This window comes from Mustelus asterias, chromosome 16, assembly GCF_964213995.1.
Source record: "Mustelus asterias chromosome 16, sMusAst1.hap1.1, whole genome shotgun sequence".
Classification (NCBI taxonomy): Eukaryota; Metazoa; Chordata; class Chondrichthyes; order Carcharhiniformes; family Triakidae; genus Mustelus; species Mustelus asterias.
The window spans coordinates 53,709,023-53,735,324 of NC_135816.1; the positions used below are offsets into that span (position 1 = coordinate 53,709,023).

The 26,302-nt window shown below is 39.1% G+C and overlaps 1 protein-coding gene across 5 annotated transcripts in view; it reads right to left on the reverse strand.

Moving 5' to 3' along the window:
• Positions 1-1,858: 1,858 nt before the first annotated feature.
• The window catches only part of LOC144505177 (uncharacterized protein KIAA0232-like), a 52,306-nt gene continuing 27,862 nt past the window's right edge, over positions 1,859-26,302 (reverse strand). For 3 of the 5 annotated variants that reach the window (XM_078231128.1, XM_078231126.1, XM_078231129.1), the window contains exons 3-7: positions 19,419-19,502; positions 11,852-14,759; positions 9,526-9,616; positions 6,378-6,457; positions 1,859-4,798 (exon numbers count right to left, since the gene is read on the reverse strand). In XM_078231128.1, coding sequence (XP_078087254.1) covers positions 4,709-4,798; positions 6,378-6,457; positions 9,526-9,616; positions 11,852-14,560 — 2,970 coding nt within the window. In that variant the 5' untranslated portion in view covers positions 14,561-14,759; positions 19,419-19,502 and the 3' untranslated portion in view covers positions 1,859-4,708. The remainder of the gene's footprint in view (positions 4,799-6,377; positions 6,458-9,525; positions 9,617-11,851; positions 14,760-19,418; positions 19,503-26,302) is intronic. The other 2 variants (XM_078231130.1, XM_078231131.1) reach the window with 1 other exon arrangement.

Sequence of the window (26,302 nt, forward strand, 5' to 3'; positions counted from 1 at the left end):
CTAACAATCTACATCCTTCCTTAGATATTAAGGACAAGCTGAAAAGTTTCTGCAATTTCTGTTTATCTCAATTTCCCCAATTTTTATGATTTTGGAATAGAATTTTCTTGGCTATTCTGGCAGAATCTGAGAAATTCCTTCTGCAAAGTGAGAAGCAGCACCATTGCCCACTCCTTACAAGACAAGCCACATTAAGAGAGAGCAATTGCGAGGATGAGAGCTCCCAAACCAGAAGCTTCTGTGACTGTTTCCATAGTCATGATGTGGAGATGCTGGCGTTGGACTGGGGTAAACACAGTAAGAAGTTTAACAACACCAGGTTAAAGTCCAACAGGTTTATTTGGTAGCAAATGCCACTACTTTTCGGAGCGCTGTCCCTTCGTCAGGTGGAGTGGAGAAATGCTCACAAACAGGGCATAGAGACACAAACAGGGCCGGGTTCCCAAAGGGTGCGGCGCGTCACACTGGTGCGGCAAGAGACGATGGCAAGTGTGGCGGGAAGATTCAAAGACAATCAAAGAAACATTTAAACATGGATTAGATATTTTTCCAAAGTGATTGTTTTATACTTTCTGGATGTCCCAGGATCATGTTATAAAGTAGTTGTGTTCTATGTTATGAATCAAGCACTGCTAGTTGTTTTTTTTTGTTTTTGAATGCATTTCTTATCAATAAAAAATTTGGTGTGGCGCGAGCAAACTTTTATTCTGAAAGTGGGGCCCAGTGAAGTTTGGGAACCACTGCCATCGGGTGTTCTGGTGTAAAGCTCCAAGTTAGTATTTCCACCCAGTCAATAATCCGTATACTTGCAGCTATGTTAGTTGGGGTCATTGGCCTCCCACAGCCAGTGGGAAGGTTGTAGTTACAGCAGTGCTTCCATCTCACTATTGATATCTTTGGTATGAATGGCAAACTCTACAAAGAGATTCTGAGGGAGGTGTTGATTTTTAAATCTGGGCACAGGTTTGTTGGGTGGCTAGAGACTAGACTACAATCAGTTGAGCTGGGAGTGGATTCTCCTCCTTGCCCCATCTTAATTTAGAGATGAGAGAAATGGCATCTGAAATAAGTAGTGAGTGCTCATTGACCCAAGACTCTTACAGTTAGATTATTTTACTTAAGAATGCAAAAACAGTCATTCAGCCTTCGAGTCTGCTCCACCAAAAAGATCAGGGTGATATTTAATACAAGATACACTTTCCTGCAAAATTCTTATAACCAAATTGATTTCTGACTTGTACATACTCAACAACTAAGCATACATAGCTATCTGGGATAGAGAATTTGCAAGATTCATAACTCTTGTTAGCGAACAAATCCTCTTTTCTCAGTCCTAAATGGTGACCTTTCATTCTGAGACTGACTGGAAACAGCTTTCAAGCATTAACCTTGTCGGTGGTCATGAACAGAGGTGCATGGTAAATGGAGTGCATAGCAAACAGATTATAAAGGTTGGGAATATGGTGAGACTTAATTATTTTGTAAGATCTTAAACTGAAATTTATTTTAACGTGATAATTTTGCCCAGTAACGTGTTATATTCATTTGAACCAGAGTAATTTTTATAGGTTTGTATATAGGTCATGCTTCCTGAACTTTGATTATGTTTAAGAACATTTTCAGCAATATGAAACAAGGATTAAATACTGACGGTTACAGCCTGGCATTAGTGAAAGCAGTGAGAGATTGACTAACATCATTAATAAGTACTGGTTCGCTTGCAACTTCTGCTTAAGCAAATTGATAGTAACATGCTATAAATGCCTAATGATGTCAACTATAAGTGAAATTGGTCATCTATTTTTAAACATGCAGCCCAATTTAGTTATTTAAAAGCAACAAATAAAAAAACAAGATATATTGTACATTATCTAACACTGATTTTATTTGGTTATGCAAAAGGTTTGACAATGAAACAGTTTCCAGTAAAAATGCATTTAAAATCAAAATTCCACAGAATACAATCAGCACATTCCTTATAAAGGTATAAAACCAAACACAGATGTTGTGAATGCATAATGACTGTGCTATTTTAATGCATAATGCATGTTTTAATTATACTCTGTGGCACTAAATTATAAAACTAAATTCAGAAAATAACTTTTTTTGGCAAACAAATTTCTTTAGTCGGAGCATTCAAAAGCAGCTACAAATTAAGGAATTTTCCGTGCACTCTTTTATAACTGTTGTTTTACAAAGACTATTACTATAGGCATTTCTCCTCAGCTAAGAAAATGCAGAATCAGCTCTAGGTGGACTAAAACATTCTGCAACTAAACTGTTTTCGGGTTATATTTATCAGGATCTATATACAACCTCTTTCTCCACAGTCCTCTCAATATTGCATGTGTTCAGACTTCCTGATTTTCCTTAAAAAAAAAAGCAAGGTCTGTTAAGATCCATATTGAATGAAATCTTGAGAAAACCTGTCTCCAGGTGTCTTAACACCAATTTAATCAGAAAATTGGTCAGTGATGAAACCCAATGTGAACAGAAATGCAAATCTCTCAACTTCCACCATGTCATTTCATAAAGCACTCAAGTTGTTTATCACTTTTTATTATTGAAAATTCTACGTTATCTCTTTAATTTTAGCACAGCCACAATATGTAAATAAATAAGCCAGAAATATTATAGGAAAATACTAGTTCTGTCAAATAGAAATCTACCCAAACCATAAAGATCAGCAAGATCCTACAGGGGCTGTGCTGACCTCAGTGAGTTAGCAATACAGGTGCTCCAATTGGACTCAGCACCCCAGGTCTAGGAAATAGGGAAAAAAGTAATATCCCTAACCCAGTGGCCGAAGTGGGAAAGTGCATATTAGGTTGGGGAAACATTGGATTCAACTCCAATGTCCTCTCTGGTCAAAAGACCAGCTGACACCTATTATCAATATTGGCACATGAAGAACTGCTGCGTGTATGAAGTGCCAGTACTCATGGAACTGTACGCAAACATGAATTATCACCACTAGCAGGAAAAGGAAAAGAAAATTGATCTCCCCTTTCCCCCATAAGTTTCTCCACACGATAACAATAAGAACATGTAGCATTTAAAGATCAAATATAAAGTATAAGAAAAATTTAATAAAAAGGCACTAAGAAATTGTTACTGAATATGGTTCAAGTATAGTAATGAAAAAGAGGAAAAAACTTTTATAAACTTGAACCATACAGAATTATAGGTTTGTACATGCTTGAAAATGGTCCTCAGCATGAAGCTTATCTTTCCTGATGGAAGACAAATAAGCACCACTGTAAGTATGTTAAATAAAACAAGTATGAGCACTTGTCAGTTTGACACACATGTACACACACACACACACAATCAATCACACACACAATCACACGCACACGCACGCGTAGGTTCAAAAATTACAATGACCCAAGTTTTTGAATTAAATAGGAAGATACTTATATATTCGTGGGGCATGATTACTTATGCCAAATAATTTGAGTTTGTGAGGAACATGCTACAAACTTTATTGGCAACTCACTGTGTGATTACATGCAAAATAAAGTAAGGGATTTAGGGATACCCACTAATAAAATTCCTAATTCTTCCTGTCATACATTGAGTGCCAATGTATGAACAACATTACAAAGGTAGGGTGCTGTGAAACTTCTGAGTCCAATCTAAAGTTAGGCTCATGGTTTAATTAAGTTTAAAAAGGCTTTAAAAATAGCTACAATAAAACTTAGCAGGTGTGATACTACATTATCAAGTATTTTTATCCAGTCACACAGAATATTTGTTAGCTACTGAAACACAAATATAAAAATATTACTCAAATGTAACCTAGATGCAAATGACAAAATATGTCACAACACACTTAAAAATACTAATACAAAGTAAATATTTTTGTTTTACACTTTAGAGCCAGCAAATGACTAAAAGATTTAATTTATTCACTTTCTCTTTATTTAGTACTTACACAGAAATATATAAAAGGATAATATACTTGTGACATTACAACATGAAAGCTTTTGCAGGAAGTGTGAAAGATTCATAAATCATAATCACAACAAGCCAGAGTAATTACAGATGTCTTTTACACAACTGAGAACACTTATAATGCACTTAGAAAGATGCAATATTCTGTGGGTTTGTTTTTAAATACATTTGAAGCATCTTGTGGTGCAAGTGTTAAGTAATAATTAACCATCAGATTTACTTCCACTGGGGTTAATGTTCATATTCTTGGGACTGTGGAATTATCACAAATGCCCATATCATGGAGCTCAATTAATCTATTTCTCAGAGATATAGTTAATAGTGCCCAGTCAATTTTAACTTTTAAGCCCTATACAGCCACAAATGAATAAAACAAGTGTCAGAATCTCAGCTCCAGAAGAAGTTTTGTAAGAAGTTGACACACATTTTATAAATTATAGCACATATTCTACTTTAAAAGGGGAGAAACCTTTTTGAATAGATAATTTGATCTGGATCCACCAACTCCAGCAAAAATGCCTCAGTATGCAGCAAAGTGAACTCAGTTTTTCATTCACTGATACATAATCACACTGTTCAGAACTGCATCATTTGAAGAATTTCTAAGAAACCAAAGTAACCCTGTACAATACAAGCAGTTTTCTTGAACCATAAAGGCATTCACTTTATTGGAAGCTGTTTTTTTTTCTGGTGGGGAAAAGAGCAAACCAATTTGTAACTTTATACAACCAGGGTTTCTTCTAATATAGCCCTATGTTTTACAATCCTTCACACTTTTGCATGTATTTTGCTCTGTTCTCGGGTCCTCTGGCCCAATATCTGTTTCGTTAGGCTTTGTAAGCTGGAAGAAAATAGAAGGTTGTTAACGTTTCACTGAAATAGTTTTTCATCACTTCTAAAACCAGAAATACCAGTTTTAGAGGTTAAAGTCCTTAAGCCATAGAATCTTACAGAACAGAAGTAGGCCATTCAGCCACACAGTGGCTATCTTCATGCTTGTGTATAAACAAGATATTTTCACTCTGAATGTTTGACAGCTATGCCAATCCTATTCTCATTCAACATCTGACCAGCACACTTCCCAGCTGGACAGCTGACAATGAGGGACTACCTCTCCATACCTCAGGGGTACCAGACCAGCATGCATCCCAATTTTCTTCCAGCTAACAGCATTATTCATAGAACATAGAACATAGAACAGTACAGCACAGAACAGGCCCTTCGGCCCACGATGTTGTGCCGAGCTTTATCTGAAACCAAGATCAAGCTATCCCACTCCCTATCATCCTGGTGTGCTCCATGTGCCTATCCAATAACCGCTTAAATGTTTCTAAAGTGTCTGACTCCACTATCACTGCAGGCAGTCCATTCCACACCCCAACCACTCTCTGCGTAAAGAACCTACCTCTGATATCCGTCCTGTATCTCCCACCACGAACCCTATAGTTATGCCCCCTTGTAATAGCTCCATCCACCCGAGGAAATAGTCTTTGAACGTTCACTCTATCTATCCCCTTCATCATTTTATAAACCTCTATTAAGTCTCCCCTCAGCCTCCTTATTCGAAACTACTTGTTTGTATAGTCAATATTACATAATTGGATGCATTTGCCAATAGAACCATCAGTAAGAATCAATATGTAGTTTTGAGTTACCCGAGATGATTAATTATTAAGTATCACAGTGAAAAGTTTGAGCAGCCACTTGGATACTTAATTAAATAGGTATGTCTAACACTGCAGCCAATTTTCCATTTTTTGCTGGGCAGCCATTGTTCTAATTTTAATGCCTTACCCATGTGACTGGTTTCAAAGCCAATGCTATTTGCATTCATGCATTTTTATCAGCTTTAAACACGATACTTTGAAAAATAAATTGGATCTAAAATCCAAGCTAGGTATCTAGAGTCATAGAATCCCTACAGTGCAGAAGGAGGCCATCAGGCCCATCAAGTCTGCACTGACCACAAACCCACCCAGGCCTTATCCCTTAACCCCAAGTATTTTACCCTGCTTGTCTCCCTGACAATAAGGGGCGATTTACCATGGCCAATCCACAGTGCAGTGATTAGCATTGCTGCCTCACAACACCAGGGACACGGGTTCAATTCCAGCCTCGGATCACTGTCTGTGGGGAGTTTGCATATTCTCCCCGTGTCTGTGTGGGTTTCCTCCAGGTGCTCCAGTTTCCTCCCACAGTCTAAAGATGTGTGGGGTTAGGTTGATTGGCCATGCTAAATTGACCCTTGTGTCAGGGGATTAGCAGGGTAAATATGTCGGGTTACAGGAATAGGGCCCAGGTGGGATTGTGGTCGGTGCAGACTTGATGGGCCAAATGGCCTCCTTCTGCACTGTCGTGATTCCATGATCTACATTTTAAACACAGGTTCAAAAAATATTTTCAGAAGCTTTAAAACTTACAATTTGTTGTTCTTCATGTGCAGTTGAATTAGCATCTATGGATGTTACCCGAATAGTGGAATTTCTGCAGCATAAGGAATCTACATGAAAGAAAAACAACACCAGTTTAAAAATACTGCATTGTCTTCCTCAACCCTCCAACTCCCTTCGCCTGAAGATGTTGACTTTTGGTGCAATGCAGTCTCATGGGTATGAGAACTGTTCAATTGAAACCTCTGGTATCTTGCTTAGGTAGCGACTTTTCTGGCGCGAACCCAGACAGGGAGTGCCAGCAAACTGAGCATTAAGAGCATTGCAGTTGAACCTGAACCATATTTGTACACTCACTCGCTTTCAAACAGGGATCAGAAGATAGCAATCTTGCAGATATTTCTCTGATGAGAAATAACATCCCAACATCTTCCTTGCTGAATTCGGCTAATTCAGTACACTCGGGATTTAGTCAGAGACCTGATCTTTATATAACATAATACTTCATGCAATTATTCATTAAGCCAGCGAAGAAAGCTATTGACACAAAGTAACAAACAAAATATTAAGCCAGCAAATGTAATCTTGGCTCAGTTGGTAGCACATTGTGTTCCAAGTTAGAAAGCATGGGTTCAAACCTGTCATTCCAGTCCCTGATGTAATTCTATCAATTGAGGTTAAGTACATACAGGTGGAGGGCATTGATTGATGGTTACTTAAGGACATAAAAAGAGCACTGTGGGGACTGAGATACCATACTGACCCTCTTAATCATGTTTTGGTTTAGTGTTTTAAGTTTCATTTGTAATTCAATTTTTGTTTTAGGCAGTATCCTTTTAAGGGACTGCCCCTTTAATTTATCCCTCAGTTTATTTAGAATCATGGAAAATAGAAGCAGAAATAGGCCATTCGGCCCTTCAAGCCTGCTCGACCATTCATTTTGACTGTGGCTGATCATCAAATTCAATATCCTGATCCTGTCTTCACCCCATATCACTTGATCCCTTTAGCCCCAAGAGCTGTATCTAATTCCTTCTTGAAATCACGCAATATTTTGGTCTCAACTATTTTCTGTGGTAGTGAATTCCACAAATTCACCACTCTTGAAATTTCTCCTTACCTCAGTCATAAAAGGTTTACCCCTTATCCTCAAAATATGACCCTAATTCTGGACTCCCCCACCATTGGGAACACTCTTCTTGAATCTATCCTGTCTAATCCTGTCAGAATTTTATAAGTTTCGATGAGATCCCCTCTCACTCTTCTAAACTCCAATGAATACAATCCTAACCAATTTAGTCTCTCCTCATATTTGATTTAGTTTAATTGGTTATTTCATTTACCCAAAATAGGAAGGACGTATCAAGAGACACTGACAAAGGAGTTGAGTAGAGTCAGGAGATATGTAGCTGTAATGTTTCACTCTGAATAAATCTATTCAAAGAAAAGGCTGGCTTTGCTTTCCCTCTTCAGCAACTGGCTATCAGGATTATAACATCTAACCTCAGTCAAAGTGGACACTTCATTGCAGAGATGAGCTGCCACAGCAAAGGTGGAACTTTTGGGTGAGACATTAAACCATGATCCTGTCTTGATATAAAAGACACTACAGGTACACACCATTTAAAGAATAACGCATTTTATGTTAAGCCCTGTTTGCAAATTAGGGATGTTTCCTAATTTGCACTGCCTCCATTTTTGCTTTAGCAATTACCACCAATACAGTCTTTTTGAAAACCAAAATGCTATTTTACAGATTCCCATTCTTGGCCCTGCCGCTTGGCATTCCTCCGCTAGACCTTCCCATTAGCCGCCTTCCCTCACCCGGCCCAGATGCTTGCCACCTCCCTCCCCCAACCCTCCCACTCATCGTCTCCCTCCTCTGATCCAGTGCTTCCCCCTCGTCCACCATCCTGCGCACTGACCACTCTTGCTCACCACGCAACACGATTAAAACTGCGTCTTTACCGTTTTGGCGCTGGAGCTTTAGGGACTTTTAAAATTTGAGGTTGATTTTTCTGTGGGCGGGTGAGGATTGTCCAGCAAGTTTAATTTTCTAAACAATCTGTACAAAAAGCAGCTTCCGCTGGAAATCACTTCCCACCCTGGTTTATGCCTGTGATTAAAAATTCTAGCTGGAAAGGTGCAAGTTTCTGGGCAACATGTGGCCCAGGTCTGCAGTGTCAGTGTTGGAAACATCTGTGCAAGAGTCCAGGCAGGCACCTCTGCTCATCAGAAGTCTGTTATGGCTGCCTCAGGGGCTCAATTTTCTATTGGAACATCCAGCAGAAATTAAGTTTTATCCAAATTTAGTTTATCAATTAATGTAATTTAATGTCATCAAAGTTGTTTACTGTATTTTACAATTAATTGGGTAACTTTACCATGCATGCTCACACAACACCCTAAAAGTAGGTGACCAGTTTCTGTATGCATAAGTACCATTCGACACTAGAAAAAATTATTCTGCCAGATCATACATGAATCCCTGTAAGTGAAATATTCTCTGTATATTTGATCGGGTTGAAATAGATAAAAATCTTTAAAAAGCCTCATCAACATATAACTTTACACAAAATAAACCAGCTTGCAGTGTAAATAAGTGTCATTTCAGAACTGTCCAACCACATAGGAAGGGAGATCCGTTCCTATAGCAGAGACTCTAGGTTTGGTGCAGCAATTCATAGAAATCATAGAAACCATACAGTACAGAAAGAGGCCATTCGGCCCATCGAGTCTGCACTGATCACAATCCCACCCAGGCCCTACCCCCATATCCCTACATATTTTACCCACTAATCCCTCTAACCTACGCATCTCAGGACACTAAGGGGCAATTTTAGCATGGCCAATCAAGCTAACCCGCACATCTTTGGACTGTGGGAGGAAACCGGAGCACCCGGAGGAAACCCACGCAGACACGAGGAGAATGTGCAAACTCCACACAGACAGTGACCCAAGCCGGGAATCGAACCCAGGTCACTGGAGCTGTGAAGCAGCAGTGCTAACCACTGTGCTACCGTGCTGCCCCAATTGTTCAAATGTCCACCATTAACAGTATAATTTAAAATTGTCAGTTGTAACATGCATCTTTAATGGAGACTAATGATACAGTAGAATTGCCACGTCTATACCCCTCAAATTTAAAAGAGAGCAACAACCTGCAAGATTTACTGACCTGTATTTGTTGAAGAAAGGCAGTTGTCAAGGAGCACGCAATACGTCTCTCCGGGACAATTCTTGGGACTTTCTGCTTTGGGTAGGAGAACCTGAATAGAACATATTCATTCTTAGAATCAAGAACCTGTATGATATGCATTCTGAACCATATAAATTGATGGCAGAGAAGGGCATTTGGCCCACTGATCTGTGCTACCTCTTATGAGCACAATCCAAACATTATCTTATTTCTCTGGTTTCTTCCACAGTCCTATATCATCTTATGCTTCAAATGATTATCTATTGTTAAATAAAACAAATAAATGTTCTCTGCTTCAGCTATTACCAAATTTGCCCAGCTCAAAACAAATCCTGAAAATATCACTTGGAAGATACAAGGATATAAGCATCTGGCCTAATTGTTGATTCTATCAGTACCTGAGAATCCCGATGGATGCCAAACTCAAGTATGGACTGTCGTTAGGATAACTAGATGAGGGCAAAGGATATTTTTGATTTTTACGCATTCAGTGCAGATTAAGCCAGTGGAATACAAAGGGTAAAAGTGAAAAATTCCCCACTGCTGGTTTCCTCCAGTTAGTGTGAAAACCACAATCAAACTGCAAACTCAATTTTTCGCCAAAAGGTAAAAGAGGTGTGGGGAGGGAAGGCTCTGGTTTATAATTCCCTATTACTGAGTACATTGGAGGGGAAATCGGCATTACAGTGGCTTTGCCAAAGTCATTTACACAAAGACCTGGGTTAATCTGCTCAGGGTAACCAAGCTTGACAACGTATTAGGGAAGTCTAGAATATAGAGGTTGTTGGCAGACTGCAAGCTTTCCTGCACAGGTTTTTCCACAACACTGTTGGCAGCTCTTCATATAGTCAACAAATAGAAATGACACCAGCTGCTGGACAGTGTTGTGAGGCTGCATGTGAGAGCACTTACATATCCAGAGTTCAGTGCCAATTATAAACTGATTTACATAAGCAGCAAACAGAAGCTTCTGAATTTTTCAGCACCTTAAACTGCTGGAACTATTTCTGCTGAAATCAGAATAGACTCGCATGTTATGTTAAGCTGTTCTGGTTGTGAGGAGTTCCTGGCACTGTTGTCTACCCAGTGATGGCTCAATAGCACAAAAATTGTCAAAATTAGTGACTGTCCTCCGAGTTGTTTTAGGTCTTGAAGTTGTTTCAAGGTGACTCACCTGACAATAGAAGTCAGAACCAAGTCAAACTCTATGGCAGGCAAGCCCCAGAAAGCTCCTGGGCCAGCCAGAGTGGCTCTTTAATGGAATCTGCAGGCATAGGTCCAGGAAATAGAATTCTTTCCACAACTACAAACAATCTTTAAAACCAACTGTTGTTACCCTTCTGCAAGTCTGAGGTACCACCAAACCTTAACTCTTGCCAACAACCTGTTTATTTTCTAAATGGACTGTTCTGATAGGCAAATTGTGCAATACTGGGTAAACATCCAATGCAGATTTTATCAGCAGCTTGGTTTGGAGACTGGGGGCAAGTTTTCAAGAGTGTATGACACCTAGCTGACTGAAAGAAATGGATAATGTCTTGCAGAGTAAGTGGTGCCTTTCTGAACCTGGGACAGAATGGAAAGCTCGTTGCACTTCACTCAACTAGTTTATATCTGACTTTGAAATGATTGGTGCCAACTTGAAAGTGGAAAGTGTTGCATGTCTATTACACAAACCAGCCTCCCATCCATTGACGGAAAAGCAGCTAGCATAATCAATGACACTACGCACTCCGGACATACCCTCTTCTACCTTCTTCCGTTGGGAAAGAGATACAAAAGTCCGAGGACACGCACCAACCGACTCAAGAACGGTTTCTTCCCAGCTGCCAGACTTTTGAATGGACCTACCACATATTTAGTTGATCTTTCTCTACACCCTAGCTATGACTGTAACACTACATTCTGCACTCCTTTCCTTCTCTATTTACGTTTTGCTTTGTCTGTATAGCGCACAAGAAGCAATATTTTTCACTGTATACTAATACATGTGACATTAATAAATCAAATCAAAAGTCTTGGGGAGGTCTTTCTCACTTTTAGCAATCAAATAAAAAATCAAGTTAAATTGCATATTCCATTTTTATGCATCAATGAATTCTGCTAATTAATAAACTACCAATACATCGTGGGCATAGTAAATCCTTAAATTCAAATTAAGCAATGGAAATAACCTTGCGAAACAAACTGTGTGCTAGAATAAATTTAAATCAGTTAATTTTAATTACATAACTTTCAGTAGAATGCATCAAACTTCAATTAGATAATCATTCAAAAAATAATTTATCTATAATATTTTACAAACCTCTGGATGTCTGTGACAGAAAGGACAACTTTCCTTATGTAATTCATCCTCATCTTCATTCTTGTTTGCTTCATCTTTTCCTAATGGCTGTTGGTCATCTTCCTCTTTCTTTCTTGTACTGGAAACACAAAACTTGCAATCTGCAGTTTGCTGAGACTCTTGATGAGTCGGCATGTCTTGCTTCAGGTTGATGTTGGGAACTTTGTGGCACTCAAATTTCTCTGTGCCTAATGTAGAATCTGAACTTCCAGACGTCATTTCAGATAGACTCTGTTGATTACTGCAGAAATTACATTCTGTTTTTTGCACAGGAATGTCCTCCAATCTTGTAAGAACCACTTCTTTTGTAAATAATTGTCCAGTGGTAGGATAAATATTGGACTGCGCTGACAATGTCATACATTCGTGATGTATTGAACTCAGTAATTTGTCACTGTGGGGAATTATTAAATTTGAACTGAGTTTTGGTATAGTCCTGGACTGTTGGTTTAATTCACCAGTGTTAGAATCTAATGGACTGGTCACAGTATTCATTTGTGGAATAGGAAAACTGAGTTCAAAGGGGAGATAGGAGCACTCCCTTGGCTCTGTGGAGTCATTTAGATAATCAGTTAAATTTCCCCACAAATCTTCAGGTAGGTCTATAGAAATGTCGTCATCAATTACATTTTGCTCCTCTATGCCTCCTACGTGTACATTTTGTCGCAAACTAGCCTTTATCAAAGACTTTGGATAAACAGTAAAGTCACTGGACTCTGATGTACTATGAGTGGATGCAGTTTTCAGAAGGGTGTTTTTCGAAGATGACAATTCATGCTCTTTCTTGTTACTTTGAGTCATTAAGTGTTCAATGCATTTTATAACAGAATCACCTGTCTGTTCAGAACCGATTTTCCACTCGGTACCCTGCTTTGTCACATCAACGTCTACTGAATCCAAAATTTGAGATTTTCCCAGTTGGTCCTCCCAGAAATTATTTTCTGACTTCTGAAGTTTTGCAGGAGCCACTTGTTTCATAGATACCTCTGATCTTATAGAACAGCCTTGACATTTGGCAATTCCATCTTCTGAAAATGTTGTTTTATCCTCTTCTGGCGTGGCTTTCCATATCTCTTCAATTACTCTGGAGTTTAAGTCATCCTTCTTTTCAGAAAGGCTCTCTTGACAAATTCCAAAAATTGGATTCCATTTTCCTGCTTTGATCTCATCTGTTTGAATACCATGTTTTGTTATCTCTAATTTTTCTTTTGAAGCCATGACCGGAAATTCAATTAAAAAGCTTTCATCCAACTGTAGGTACTCGCTGCCAGGAAGCAAACTAAGTAGGTCATCTTCTGAGCAAGCAGTTGGGATGTCTGTAGCCACATTTACACTCAGCTCAATTGGATAGGTTACTGTGTCGATATTGTTTAATTTACCAGATTTACATAACGAAGACCAGGAATTACAGTCTTCTCTAAACATATTTGAAAAGCTGGATTTATTTTCACCAGAGTCTTCACCTTTGGTAGCAACTGACACAGAAGATTGAGATGGTTCTAATGAAACATTCTCACCTTGTGAATTATTTTCCCAATTAGTTGTTTCGCCAGAAAATACAATATCATTCTGATCTTTAATAACCGAAAAATAGGAATCTTTTTCACTGGTGTCTGAATGATCTTGCCAACCGACATCTTTATCCGACAAATCCTTGCAAAGTGGTTGTGCTCCTGTCTTGCCAATTAAAGACAAATCAGAAGTGGATGACAACCAATGTTTAACTTGATCAGAGCCGAGTCGATTTGTGTAGGATTTACCCGCCGGAGAACTTAAGGTTTCCACTCCACCTGCTGTTGGGCCATCCTCCCATATATTCAAAGGTACTCCTTCTAATGCTACGCTGTATTCCCCTTCAAATTGAGTTAGATCTTCATCTTTGCTTCCAATAAGGTTAAGGATTCTGCTGTCTTGTTTCAAATCAAAAGCTCCAGAATCCGCCATAGATTGATTAACATCTCCTTCACAAATAAGGTTTACTGATTTCTGAAGATTATCCAGTGAATCCGAATTTGTTTTAGAACAATCTAAAATCTCACTGAACTCTTCTTTATCAAGCAATGCTGGAATATCAACAAAATGACCATCAACAAATGCACCTGTCCAGAGGTAATCTGTAGGACAAGTGTCATCAATGCACAGATCCCTAATGGATGCTGGCAATTTTTCTAATAGGTCTGTATCAAATGAAGGTAAGCTGCTCTTGTAAGCAGTTTCTAATTTACTTTTTAAATTATTAGAGATTACATTGTCTGAAAGTGGCTCAGTATACCACTGAGGTTCTTCTTTGAACTCCTGTCCATTATCTTTAAACTTCATATCTGTTGCTGTGTTCAAATCTGCATTTTTTCTACTTCCAACTTTTGTAGACCTCTTCCATCTTTTATTATTTCGTTGCTTGTTCAACCCACCACCTTTGCCAGTACTTTTTCTTAATGAGGGTCTGTCAGAAGAGCACAGAGATGCCCTAACTTGACTCTCCTTTGGTGTTTGGTTTCTCTCTGCCACCCATCTCTTGCACTGGGTTTGTGGAACTTTAGAAGTTTTAATTTCCTCAGGATTTTCATAAAAGTCATTTTCAGCTTCGCTGGAGTCAGAGGAAATAGAACTTGAATGGGTTGTTGCCTGGATTGATTTTGTTTTCTCCAAACCAAAGATACCGTGCATCATTTTCGTTACTTTTTCTTGAAAAATGACCAAGACTTAATTGTGCTGATAAAAACAGACAGTTTCTCAGAGATTTGTTCAATTCTGGTGCACAATTGGACAAGCACTTGCAATAGGGAAACACGTCAGATTTTCCCAAACTGCTTTTCCTTGCGACAGTGAAGAAATTTTCTCAGTGAGTCTTGGAAAGGCTATAATACACCTAAAAATAAGTATTTAATAAATATTAAATTGCATAGAAAAATGTTTATTATAGCTCTTCAGATAATTTTGCATTGAAATGGATCAAAAATAGAGTGGTAACAAGCAAGAGACTAAGTCGGTTAGGATTATATTCACTGGAGTTTAGAAGAGTGGGAGAGGATCTCATAGAAACTTATAAAATTCTAACAGGGTCAATTCAGAAAGAATGTTCCCAATGATGGGCGAGTCCAGAACTAGGGGGTCATAGTTTGAGGATTTTACAACTGAGGTGAGGAGAAATTTCTTCACCCAGAAAGTGGTGAATGTGTAGAATTCACTACCATGGAATATAGTCGAGGCTAAAACGTTGTCTGATTTCAAGAATAAATTAGATAGAGCTCTAAGGGCTAAAGGGATCAAGGGATATAGGGGGATGAGGATATTGAATTTGATGATCAGCCATGATCAAAACGAATGGTGGAGCAGGCTGCATCTATTTTCTATGTTAATAAAACAGATTGTGTCTCCAATTCCCAATAATATGCATTTAACCAACCTCAGTCTTTGTGGTATTTGTATAGAACAGGCAGGTACTGTCATTTCTTCAATGTTCCAGCGACAGAAACGTTGATAATGTAAAATAAATCAGCTAGTGTTCCTGCACCTGATCGCTGTCCACTAAGTACAACTCAAAAAGTGTATCGATGAATGCCAGATAAGAACCGGATTGTTTGATTGTGATCAAAGTTTACAAATGGTTCACTGTTCAGGATATACACACAAATAAATGGCTATCTGCTACCCTTCCTATTTAATAGGTCAATGTAGCCCAAGTCAGAATGGCCATAAACGGTCCAGATTAAATCACTGAGTTAACTAATGTAATGTATGTATGTAAGTATGTAAGTATGCGAAATACTGAAGCTGAAATGCAATACCAATTTGTTTGTATAAAATTGGTCAAATGCATTGACAAAATGTAACCTACTCAAAGATACCCATTTGGGTATAGAGAAAAGAATAAACTATTAGGAACAGTACAGTCCTGACAGACTGAAGCCAAGACTACCAACAAATCTCAAAATGTATCAAGACTTTTGCTTCTGGCCAAATTTTATTCTCTTAGGACTCTCCGGTTGGCACCCCATTCTCCTAGGGTGAAAATTTACCTGCTCCAAGATCCTAAATCTGGCCAAATTCAGCTAGCACTAAAGTTTTGGGAACCTCAGATTTGCTCTCACAAGCCTTATGCATTTCTCTCTTCAACACTGGGTCCACGCAGAGGGAGAGATCAAGCTGACATGTATTTCTTTTTAATATTAAATCTTTGAGTCTCCTCTAATTTCCAAGCAATAATGCTTTTATTTAATCACATCTTGAACTTGTGTGAAGTGTCACTATGTATTGAATTATTGACATTATTTCCCAAGTTTTAAGTGTGATTCCTATTCATGCTATTAGAACCACTCCCACTGAATTCAAAGTTCTATATGTTTACAGAAAGTCCTGCTTAGGACTTAGAAAGCAAAAAGCCAGCAGTCTGCTGCTGTAGAGTTAGATATACATTTATGTCACCTGAGCCAAGCCAGATTAAAAAAAGCTCATGTAGCACTATGACAGCAGAGTGAAACCTGGCCAGGAGCAGATGGGGGAAGGGAACAGCAAAATTCCTCAGTATATCAAAACAGTGATCAATATAATTAGGGCATAATGTCAGTACAATAACCAATTGTTCAATACATTGTAATATTTCACTCACAAGTTCTAAACGTGATCAAATAAAAGCATTATTGCTTGGGAATTCACAGGTACGCAAAGATTTGATGTAAAAAATTAATACAAATGTTAGTTTGCATATGTAACACAATGGAGTTACTTTTATTGTGCTAGGAGTCAGCAAGAATGACAATGTAAAGTTCATTGCATCACGATGGACAACATTGGAAAGGAAGTTTTCATTAGGCCCTGATAATATTTCCATTTGGCCAGCTGCCCCATTAGTAAACTTTTAAAAATCTGCGATGAAAAAAGGGGCAACAGACCTGCAAAATGAGAGAAACCTTGTGCAAATATGCTGCTCATTGTGATTTGATATAAAAATGTCAATTTTATAGAGTGGAAAGCAAAGAAAAGGGTAGGGAGATAAATAAATGGGGTGCATGTTTTACACAGTAAGAAGTTTAACAACACCAGGTTAAAGTCCAACGTTGGACTTTAACCTGGTGTTGTTAAACTTCTTACTGTGTTTACCCCAGTCCAACACCGGCATCTCCACATCGTGCATGTTTTATGCAGAGAACATGAGAGAATGTGCTCACTTGACAGAGCGTGGCGCCATGGTAAAGCTAGTTCAATTGAGATTCAGAAGTTCACAATGTATTCACAATCTGCCATTTATGCTACCTGAACCAATTTGCTGTGATCCACCTTTATAATATTTACTATTATTTGGCTATCCACTGAATTCTACTCTCGTCTCAAAATTGCCAATTTCTCCAAATATAATTTTCTCCTAAATTATAGGTACAAGACACAACACTAAGTGACATACATCAAACCAAATGCCACCATATAACTGCCATGAAGCACCACGCTCCAGCCCCATACAACTTTAGATCAACAATTGGAAAGTGCTTTAATACAGCAAACACAAACATACAAGGCATTGTTACAGTTTAGGACCCATCCTAATACGCAGGTCTGCTATCAACTTGTAACCACTCCTACTGTTTAAATCTTATGTAATTGCTCCACCATTGGAGGAACTGGCTTCTGTTGTTATGCTCCAATTACCTTCTTGATCCTTTCTGCCTCTCAATCTGATTTTCCTCCTCTAAGGCACTTATTAAAACTTCCACTGTCTTTAATCTGTAAGACTGCTTGTCTGACATCAAATACTAGATGAGCAGAAATTTTCTCTAACAGATCAGATATTATCAGTGCCTACCATAAACTCATTTTTTTAGACACTGACTCAATCCCTCACCCTGGCAACTGTGAGGCTCTACCAGACTGTTCACAAATTATGCAGCATATATGACAAACCATCATCAGTAATTCTAGCTTTCCACCTCTTCAACATCACTCAACTCTACCCTGTCTCAGCTCAGCTGTGGCTGAAAACTTCATACAAGCTTTGTTACCTCTATACTTGACAATTCTAACACATTTCTGGTCTATTCCATCAATCTATAATATGGGAAAATGTGAACTTGTCCACTTTGGCAGGAAGACCGGAATAGCAGTATAGAATTTAAATGAAGAGAGGTTGCAGAACTCTGTGATGCAGAGGGATATGGGAGTCCTGGTACATGAATCACAACAAGTTACTATGTAGGTATAGCAAGTGATTAGGAAGGCAAATGGAATATTATCATTTATTGCAAAGGGAATGGAATATAAAAATGGGGAAGAACAATTGTAGCAGGCGCATGGAAAGACCACCACCTACAAGATACCCTACAAGCCAACAGCATCCTGACTTGGAATTTAATTGCCCTTCCTTCACTGCTACTGGGTCAAACACTTGGAAGTCCCTTCCTAATGGCATCATAGTGTACCAACAGCACATGGACTGCAGTGGTTCAAGAAGGCAGCTCAGCACCACCTTCTTGAGGGCAATTAAGGATGCACAACAAATGCTGGACTTGTCAGCAACACACAGCCTATGAACGAATAAAACAAAATCTTTCTTATACCTGCTTCCACAGCCTTGTTATAAAATTGTGACCAGAATTGTGCATGTTACTCCAAATGCAGTTCAACCAAAGTTTTGCATAACTTGTCTACTTTTCAATTCTATCCCTCTAGAGTTAAATCTTAGTGCTTAGCTTCTTTTTTATGGTCTTGTTAAATGACATTGCAACTTCTAACGATTTGTGTATTTGTACTCCGAGCTCGCTTTGCTTCACTGTTCCATTCAGATTCTTATTTTCCAAGTATTACGTGCCTTATTTTCTTACCAAAATGGAATACCTTATACTTGTGTGTTGAAATTAACTTACTGTTTATATGCCCATTATGTAAGTTTATTAATGCTTCTTGCAATTTGTTGCAGCACTCCTCAGTATTGGTCAAGTTCCCAACTTAGTGTCATCCATAAATTTGAAAAGTGTGTTTTTGATTCCATAGTTTAAGGCTCTTTTTAAAACCTACCCCTTTGACAAAGCTTTTAATCACCTTCCCTAATATCCTCTTATGTGGCTTGGTGTCAAATTTTGTTTTTAAATCACTCCTGTGCAGCTTGGAACATTTTACTAAATTATAGGTGCTTTATAAATGCAAGCTGTTGATTTGTAAGGCTTCAACTCATAGCTATTCACTCCAAAGGAACTTTAAAGTCAATATGAACATTCATCAAATAGAAAATCAAAATTAATAGCATTAGCATTCTAATTTATGAAATATGAATGTGCAATGTAATATTTGATGTACTTTAATTTAGAATGAGAAATTAAACCGTAACAAGTCTAAATTTTTGATAACATTAATACTTTTTGCTGTTTTTTTCAAACATTGCTCCTCAAAGTAATTGCTTCAACTAGAGGTGAAATTAAAATGCCTGAAAAAGTGGTTGGTGCATCATTAACACTTGCTGAAAACTTTAGTTGACCTAGATATAGAAGTTTAGGTTACAAACTGAATCAAAAATTATTAGATTATACCTGCACTAACTCACCTTTCTCCTTGATCTCTGACTGATGAAAAGGCTTTGTTTTCACCTGAGTGGACAATGTTTGATGCAACTTTTTTTGTTGTTCCTCTATAAAAGTCAAAATTCTTAAATTAATACTTATTTGTAAAATAATGAACTCAGCCTGCTGAGAATTTTCTGGGTTATAAAACTAGAAGAAATAACAAAAGCACACAGAAGGAAAAAATGCTTTTTAAATAATATTAAAATTTGAAGACTTTTGTACTTAATACTCAGGAAATGACTATATACAATGCAGAAATGTATACTTACAGCAGCAGAAACTTAACAGATACTGAAAACACCAAGAATCAGTGTATAATACAGAACCAGGTGATTTGCCTTGGTTAACTTATTTTGATGCCCTTTAACTGATTACCTGCCATATACATATTTTATTACTGATAACTTTGGTATCTGAAAATTGGAAGCACCAACTAACTGGGAGCTAAATATAATCATGCTATTCATTTCAGCAACTGCAAGAGATTTTCATTTCAGATGAGTCAACGTGCCACTCATTTTTATCATCAGGATGCCAAACACCATTACATATAAATAAAAAACCTCAATCTTTGAGAACTGGCACAATTCGGCTCATTTTCAAGTGGATGAAAAACTTCACCTGGAATTGAAAATGAAGTCAAATCTAACAATACTTTTCCTGAGAAGAAAAGGCTGAGTCATTTCTGAATTTAATACCAAGAAAAGGTATCCATTTATAAAGGAAATACCTACTTACCATGTTAAATTGATGAGGTTTAGGTGTCACAAACTTGACACCTTGTCTGGTTGCTTTAAAAAAAATCAATTGCAGCAGTCAGCTGACACAGTGTGCTGATTAAATGTCAAATGAGCACGTTCAGCCCAAGTAAAAATAAACTCCCAGTGTTTGTGCCAAGTATGAGGACATACATCTCTGTATCTGTCACGAGGCACTCAAATGGTGTCCTTATAGCTAAGGTAATACACAAGTTGATCAGAGTGTCCCTCCATTTTACAACTAGTAAATATGTGATAGCGACGTATTATTTTGTGGGACAAATATAGTGAAGAAAAATGCAGTCAACAACTCAGTTGCACAACATGTACAACTTGCATGCTGCTTCTGCATGCTCCTTTTGCTGGTTTCTGAATTCACATTCTTGTTTTGCTTGTTTTTCTGACCTTCAACCCATTTTCTGGAGCTGTTCAAGCCTAAACATGTTGGCTCCCTCCTCCTACTTCCACAATCCCCTCTACGTAACTCTGGAACAGTTAACTAGCCTCCAGCCCCTATACTGCTCGCTCAGTGTCCAGATTTTGCAGTCAGTAGCAAAGTAAGTTGAACTGAGAAATTTAGCAATTATGTGGCAAGAATGTTAACTCTCAAAGTGCAATATATTGTAGCTGCCCTCCCATGTAATGGGAGTTTCCAGTGTGGAGCTGCAGTGCTGTCATCAAACTGTCTGAACAGTCAAAAATCACGTTAAAGAATTCTCAGACATCCAAATGACTTTTTTTTAAAAACAGTGTGAAAATAAAGATTGGGACATATAGTTTATTTATTAGTCACAAATAGGCTTACATTAACACTGCAATGAAGTTACTGTGAAAATCCCCTAGTCGCCACACTCCGGCATCTGTTCAGCTGCACTGAGGGAGGATTTAACCTGGCCAATTCACTTAACCTGCACATCTCTTTGGACTGTGGGAGGAAACCGGAGCACCTGGAGGAAACCCATGCAGACACAGGGAGAATGTGCAAACTCCACACAGACATTGACCCGGAATCGAACCCGGGTCTCTGGCACTGTTAGGTAGCAGTGTTAATCACTGTGCCACCGTGTCACCCCCATATATATATTATATGGGAATAAGGTAGAAGCTGAAATATTATGAAAAATCTTGAAATTTAAAAAAATTATTTACAAAATCTAGTTTAAAAAACTGAGGAGTAATTATTACGGAGACATTTAGCAAGATTCCACAAATATAATTTGCTTTTGAGGTCTGCACCAGTTATTGTTAAGATCACTAAAATCAGTTACTAACATTACGGTTAGTGACGATGCTTTACTTATGACAATATCCCCACCATCATCAAAGTTCCTCCTTTGAAATCCCCAAATGGGGAAGCTCTCCCTGACGAGAACAAGCAAATAGCCCGCTGGGTGGAGCACTATTCTGAGCTATATCCCTGTGAGACGGTTATTTCTCTACCCGTGCTTGATGATCTTCTACAGCTACTTGTTATGCATGAGCTTGATGTAGAACCTTCATGACTTGAGACTGAAAAGGCCATTGACTCCCGAGCAAAAGGGAAGCGGGGAATACGTTGAGCCACGTAAGTATAGAAAGCTCTACCTACTACCATATCTCCATGATCTCCTCTACTGCTGGACAGAAGGCTCTATACCCCATGACACACATAACACAAACAACATCAAGTTATAAAAGAAAAGCGATTGAGTGACTGCAAGAACCACCGAGGCACATTACTCTTCAGCGTCACTAGGAAGCCATTGTCAGAATTATTCTAATGAGGCTCTTATCGACTAGCCAACAGGATACACCCAGAGGTACAGTGACAATTCAAAACAGGCAGATCCACGGTAGACTTGCCTTTCTTCCATATCAGCTTCAAGAGGACGGCAGGGTGCAGCAAACACCACTAACTTGCTTTTGTAGATTTCAGAAACGTATTTGGTAGCTTGAGCATAACAGGCCTCGACCGGACACAAAAGAAGAATCAGCTGCCCTCACAAGCTTCAGTCTCATATTGCTCTTCCATGATAACATACACAACAGCTTTAAGTTTCATGGCTCCACTTCTGACAGTTGAGAGACAAGAATGTGGATGAATCAGGGTTGCAACTAAGCCCTATTCTCTTTTGTATCTTTTTCTCAATCTTTCTGACTTATACTTTCTGGCAACATGGAAGGAGCGTACTTACACACACTATCTGAAAGCCAAGGCAAAAGTAAAATCGCCAGCTCCAATGCACCCCTCCCTGATGAGCTCAATGCATTCTACCCCCGTTTTGAGTAAGAGGTCAGCGAAAGCACGCCTTCCGCTCTGGAAGCCTTGGATGAACCTGTACCTGAGATCACCACTGCAGATGTCAGAATAGCTTTCTCGAAGGTCAACCCAAGGAAAGCGACTGGTCCTGATGGGGTACCCGGACGAGCGCTCAGATCCTGTGTGGATCAGCTGACGGGGGTATTCACAGACAACTTCAATCTCTCTTTACCAACAATCTGAGGTCTCTATGTGCTTCAAGAAGACGACCATCATCCCAGTACCAAAGAAAACCCAAGCAGCCTGCCTTAATGACTGTCATTTGGTGGTTCTGAGATACATCATTATGAAGTGTTTCGAAAGGTTAGTCATAGCATGAATCAATTCCAGCCTCCCGGACTGCCTGGATCCACTACAGTTCGCCTACTGCCGCAACAGCTCTCCCTGGCCCTGCATTCAACCTTTGAACACCTAGATAACAAAGACATCTATGTCAGACTCCTACTTATTGACTACAGCTCAGCCTTCAACACCATTATTCCCACAAAACTAATCTCCAAACTCCGTGGCCTGCACCTCGGCTCCTCCCTCTACAACTGGATCCTGAACTTCTAAACCCACAGACCACATTCAGTAAGGATAGGCAACAACACCTCCTCCACAATCATCCTCAACACAGGTGCCCCACAAAGCTGTCCTCAGCCCCCTACTATACTCCTTATACACCTATGACTATGTAGCCAAATTCCCCTCCAATTCGATTTTCAAGTTTGCTGACAACTCCACCATAGTGGGTCAGATCTCAAACAATGATGAGACAGAGTACAGGAATGAGGCAGAGAATCAAGTGAAGTGCAGTGACAATAACCTCTCCATCAATGTCAACAAAACGAAGGAGATCGTCATCGACTTCAGGAGACGTAGGGGAGAACATGCCCCTGTCTACATCAACAGGGACGATGTAAAAATGGTCGAGAACTTCAGGTTTTTAGGTGCCCAGATCACCAACAACCTGTCCTGGTCCCCCCATGCCAACACTATAGTTAAGAAAGCCCACCAATGCCTCTACTTTCTCTGAAGACTAAGGAAATTTGGCATGTCAGCTACAACTCTCACCAACTTTTCCAGATGCACCATAGAAAGCATTCTTTCTGGTTGTATGGTTCCTGCTCTACCCAAGACCATAAGAGACTACAAAAGGTCATGAATGCAGCCCAACCCATCATGCAAACCAGCCTCCCATCCATTGGCTCTGTCTACACTTCCCGCTGCCTCGGAAAAGCAGCCAGCATAATTAAGGACCCCATGGACATTCTCTTTTCCACCTTCTGCCGTCAGGAAAAAGATACAAAAGTCTGAGGTCACGTACCAACCGACTCAAGAACAGCTTCTTCCCTGCTGCCATTAGATTTTTGAATGGACTTACCTTGCATTAAATTGATCTTTCTCTACACCCTAACTATGACTGTAACACTACATTCTGCACTCTCTTGTTTCCTTCTCTATGAACTGTATGCTTTGTCTGTAGAAACAATACTTCTCTCAAGAAACAATACTTTTCATTGTATGCTAATACATGTGACAATAATAAATCAAATCAAAGTGTGGCAATGTCTTGATCAGAAAAGTCTTGTATACTAATGATGTTACGCTAGTTGTCCAGACAGAAAATCAGCTCTAAAGGCTCATGTCTGCATCTTGTTCTCCGTTACTGTGTCAAAAAAACCTGTAGTTATGTAAAAGGGTGTTTGTTGTGTCTCTGCCTGTGTTTAGACTCAACAACACCCATCAGAAGCGGTCAGCAAATTCTGCTACTTTGACCTATGGTGACAGACAACTTGCATCTTTATGAAGAGCTCAGCACATGCATTGGAAAGGCAACCACCAACTTTGGCCAACTAACAAATTGGGTATGGAAGAACAAAATGGCCCACACAGCTAAGATGCTTATCCACAAATCCTGAATCCTCAGCTCTAGGACAATGAAACCTGGGGAACTTACACCTATCAATACAAATGGTTCAATGACTTCTCTCGCTAGTGTCTACGAAGCATCCTTGGCATCACATGGAAAGACAGTCACCAATAAAGCAGTCCATTCCAGGGCAAACATGCCAAGCAAAATTAAAATCACTAGGGAAGTGGTACTGAGCAAATTGCTGGAGCTGCAGGCTGACAAGTCCCCAGGTACTGATGGACTTCATCATAGGGTCTTAAAAAGAGTGGCTTGGAAGAGAATTTTAATTTTCCAAAATTCCCTAACTTTGGGAAAGGTTCCATGAGAATGGAAAATAGCTAATGTAATTACTCCCTTATTCAAAATGGGAGACAGTAAGCAGGAAACTACAGGTCAGCTGACTTAGTATGGGGAAAGGTTAGAAGTGATTATTAAAGGCATTGTGACAGGGTCTTTAGATAAATTCAAGATAATCAGGCATAGTCAACATGGTTTTGTTACAGGTAAATTTTGTTTAACCAATTTATTTACACATGTTGTGGATAACGGGGAACCAATTGATACACTGTATTTAGATTTCCAGAAGGCATTTGATAAGGTTATCAAAAGGTTATTGCAAAGGTAAAAGCTCATGGTGGAGGGGGTAACATATTGGCAAGGATTGAACATTGGCTAGCTAACAGGAAACAGAAAGTAGGCATAAAGAGGCTACAAAGAGACATAGATAGGTTAATTGAGTGAGTAAAGGTCCGACAAATGTAATATAATGTGGGAAAATGTGAAACTGTCCATTTTGGAAGGAAGAACAAAAAAAGCATGTTATCTAAATGGTGAGAGATTGCGGAGCTGACAAGCAGAGGGGTCTGGGTGTTCTAATGCTTGAATTGCAAAAAGATTAGAATGCAGGTTGTTATTTATGGCAAGGGGAATTGAATACATAAGTAGAGAGCTTATGCTTCACTTATACAGGGCATTCGTGAGGCCACAACTGGAGTAGTGTGTACTGTATTGGTCTCCTTATTTAAGGAAGGATGTAATTGCGTTGGATGCAGCTCAGAGAAGATTTACTACACTAATATCTGAATGGAAGGGTTATCTTACGAGCAAATGTTGGACAGGCTGGCCTTGTATCTGCTGACGTTTAGAAGAGTAAGAGGCAACTTGATTGAAACCTTTAAGATCCTGAGGCATCTTGACAGGGTGGATGCGGAAATGATATTTCCTCTTGTGGGAGAATCTGGAACTAAGGGTCACCCATTTAAGCAGATATGAGGAGAAATATTTTTTCTCAGATGGCAGAGTGTCTTTGGAACTCTGCTCAAAGGGCAGGAGAGACAGAGTCTTTGAATATTTTTAAGGCAGTTAGATCGATTCTTGATAAGCAAAGGGGCAAAAGGTTACTGCAGGTAGGTGAGAATGTGGAGTTGAGGTTACAATTAGATCAGTCATGATCTTATTGACTGGCGGAGCAGACTCCTTGGGGCCAAATGACCTACTCCTGCTCCTAATTCATGTGTTCACATATTATGCTATGCAAGGAAGTAGCCCAGGCCAGGTCACCAGCAGGGCAACCAAAGCTGTGATCCAAGGATGCTGCTAAAAGAGACTTTTTTGTCTCTCAATCTCAATCACGAGTAGAAAACTTTAGTTGTCCATCATTGCAAAGGGCACCACCAGCTGCCGGTTTGCCGTGAAAGATAAGAGTAGATGGTCACCTTATTTGAAATTCAGCTTGGCAATGGCTGTCACTACAAAAATGCAACTCCAGCTGCAGAGGACTAGAAATAAATGTGATTTCAGTTAATACTTTCACTGAACAATATGCACACATTTGGGTTTGAAACAAAACATTATGAAAAAATATCCAGTCAAATGTTCATAGATATAAAATCTGGTTGGGGAGATACAATA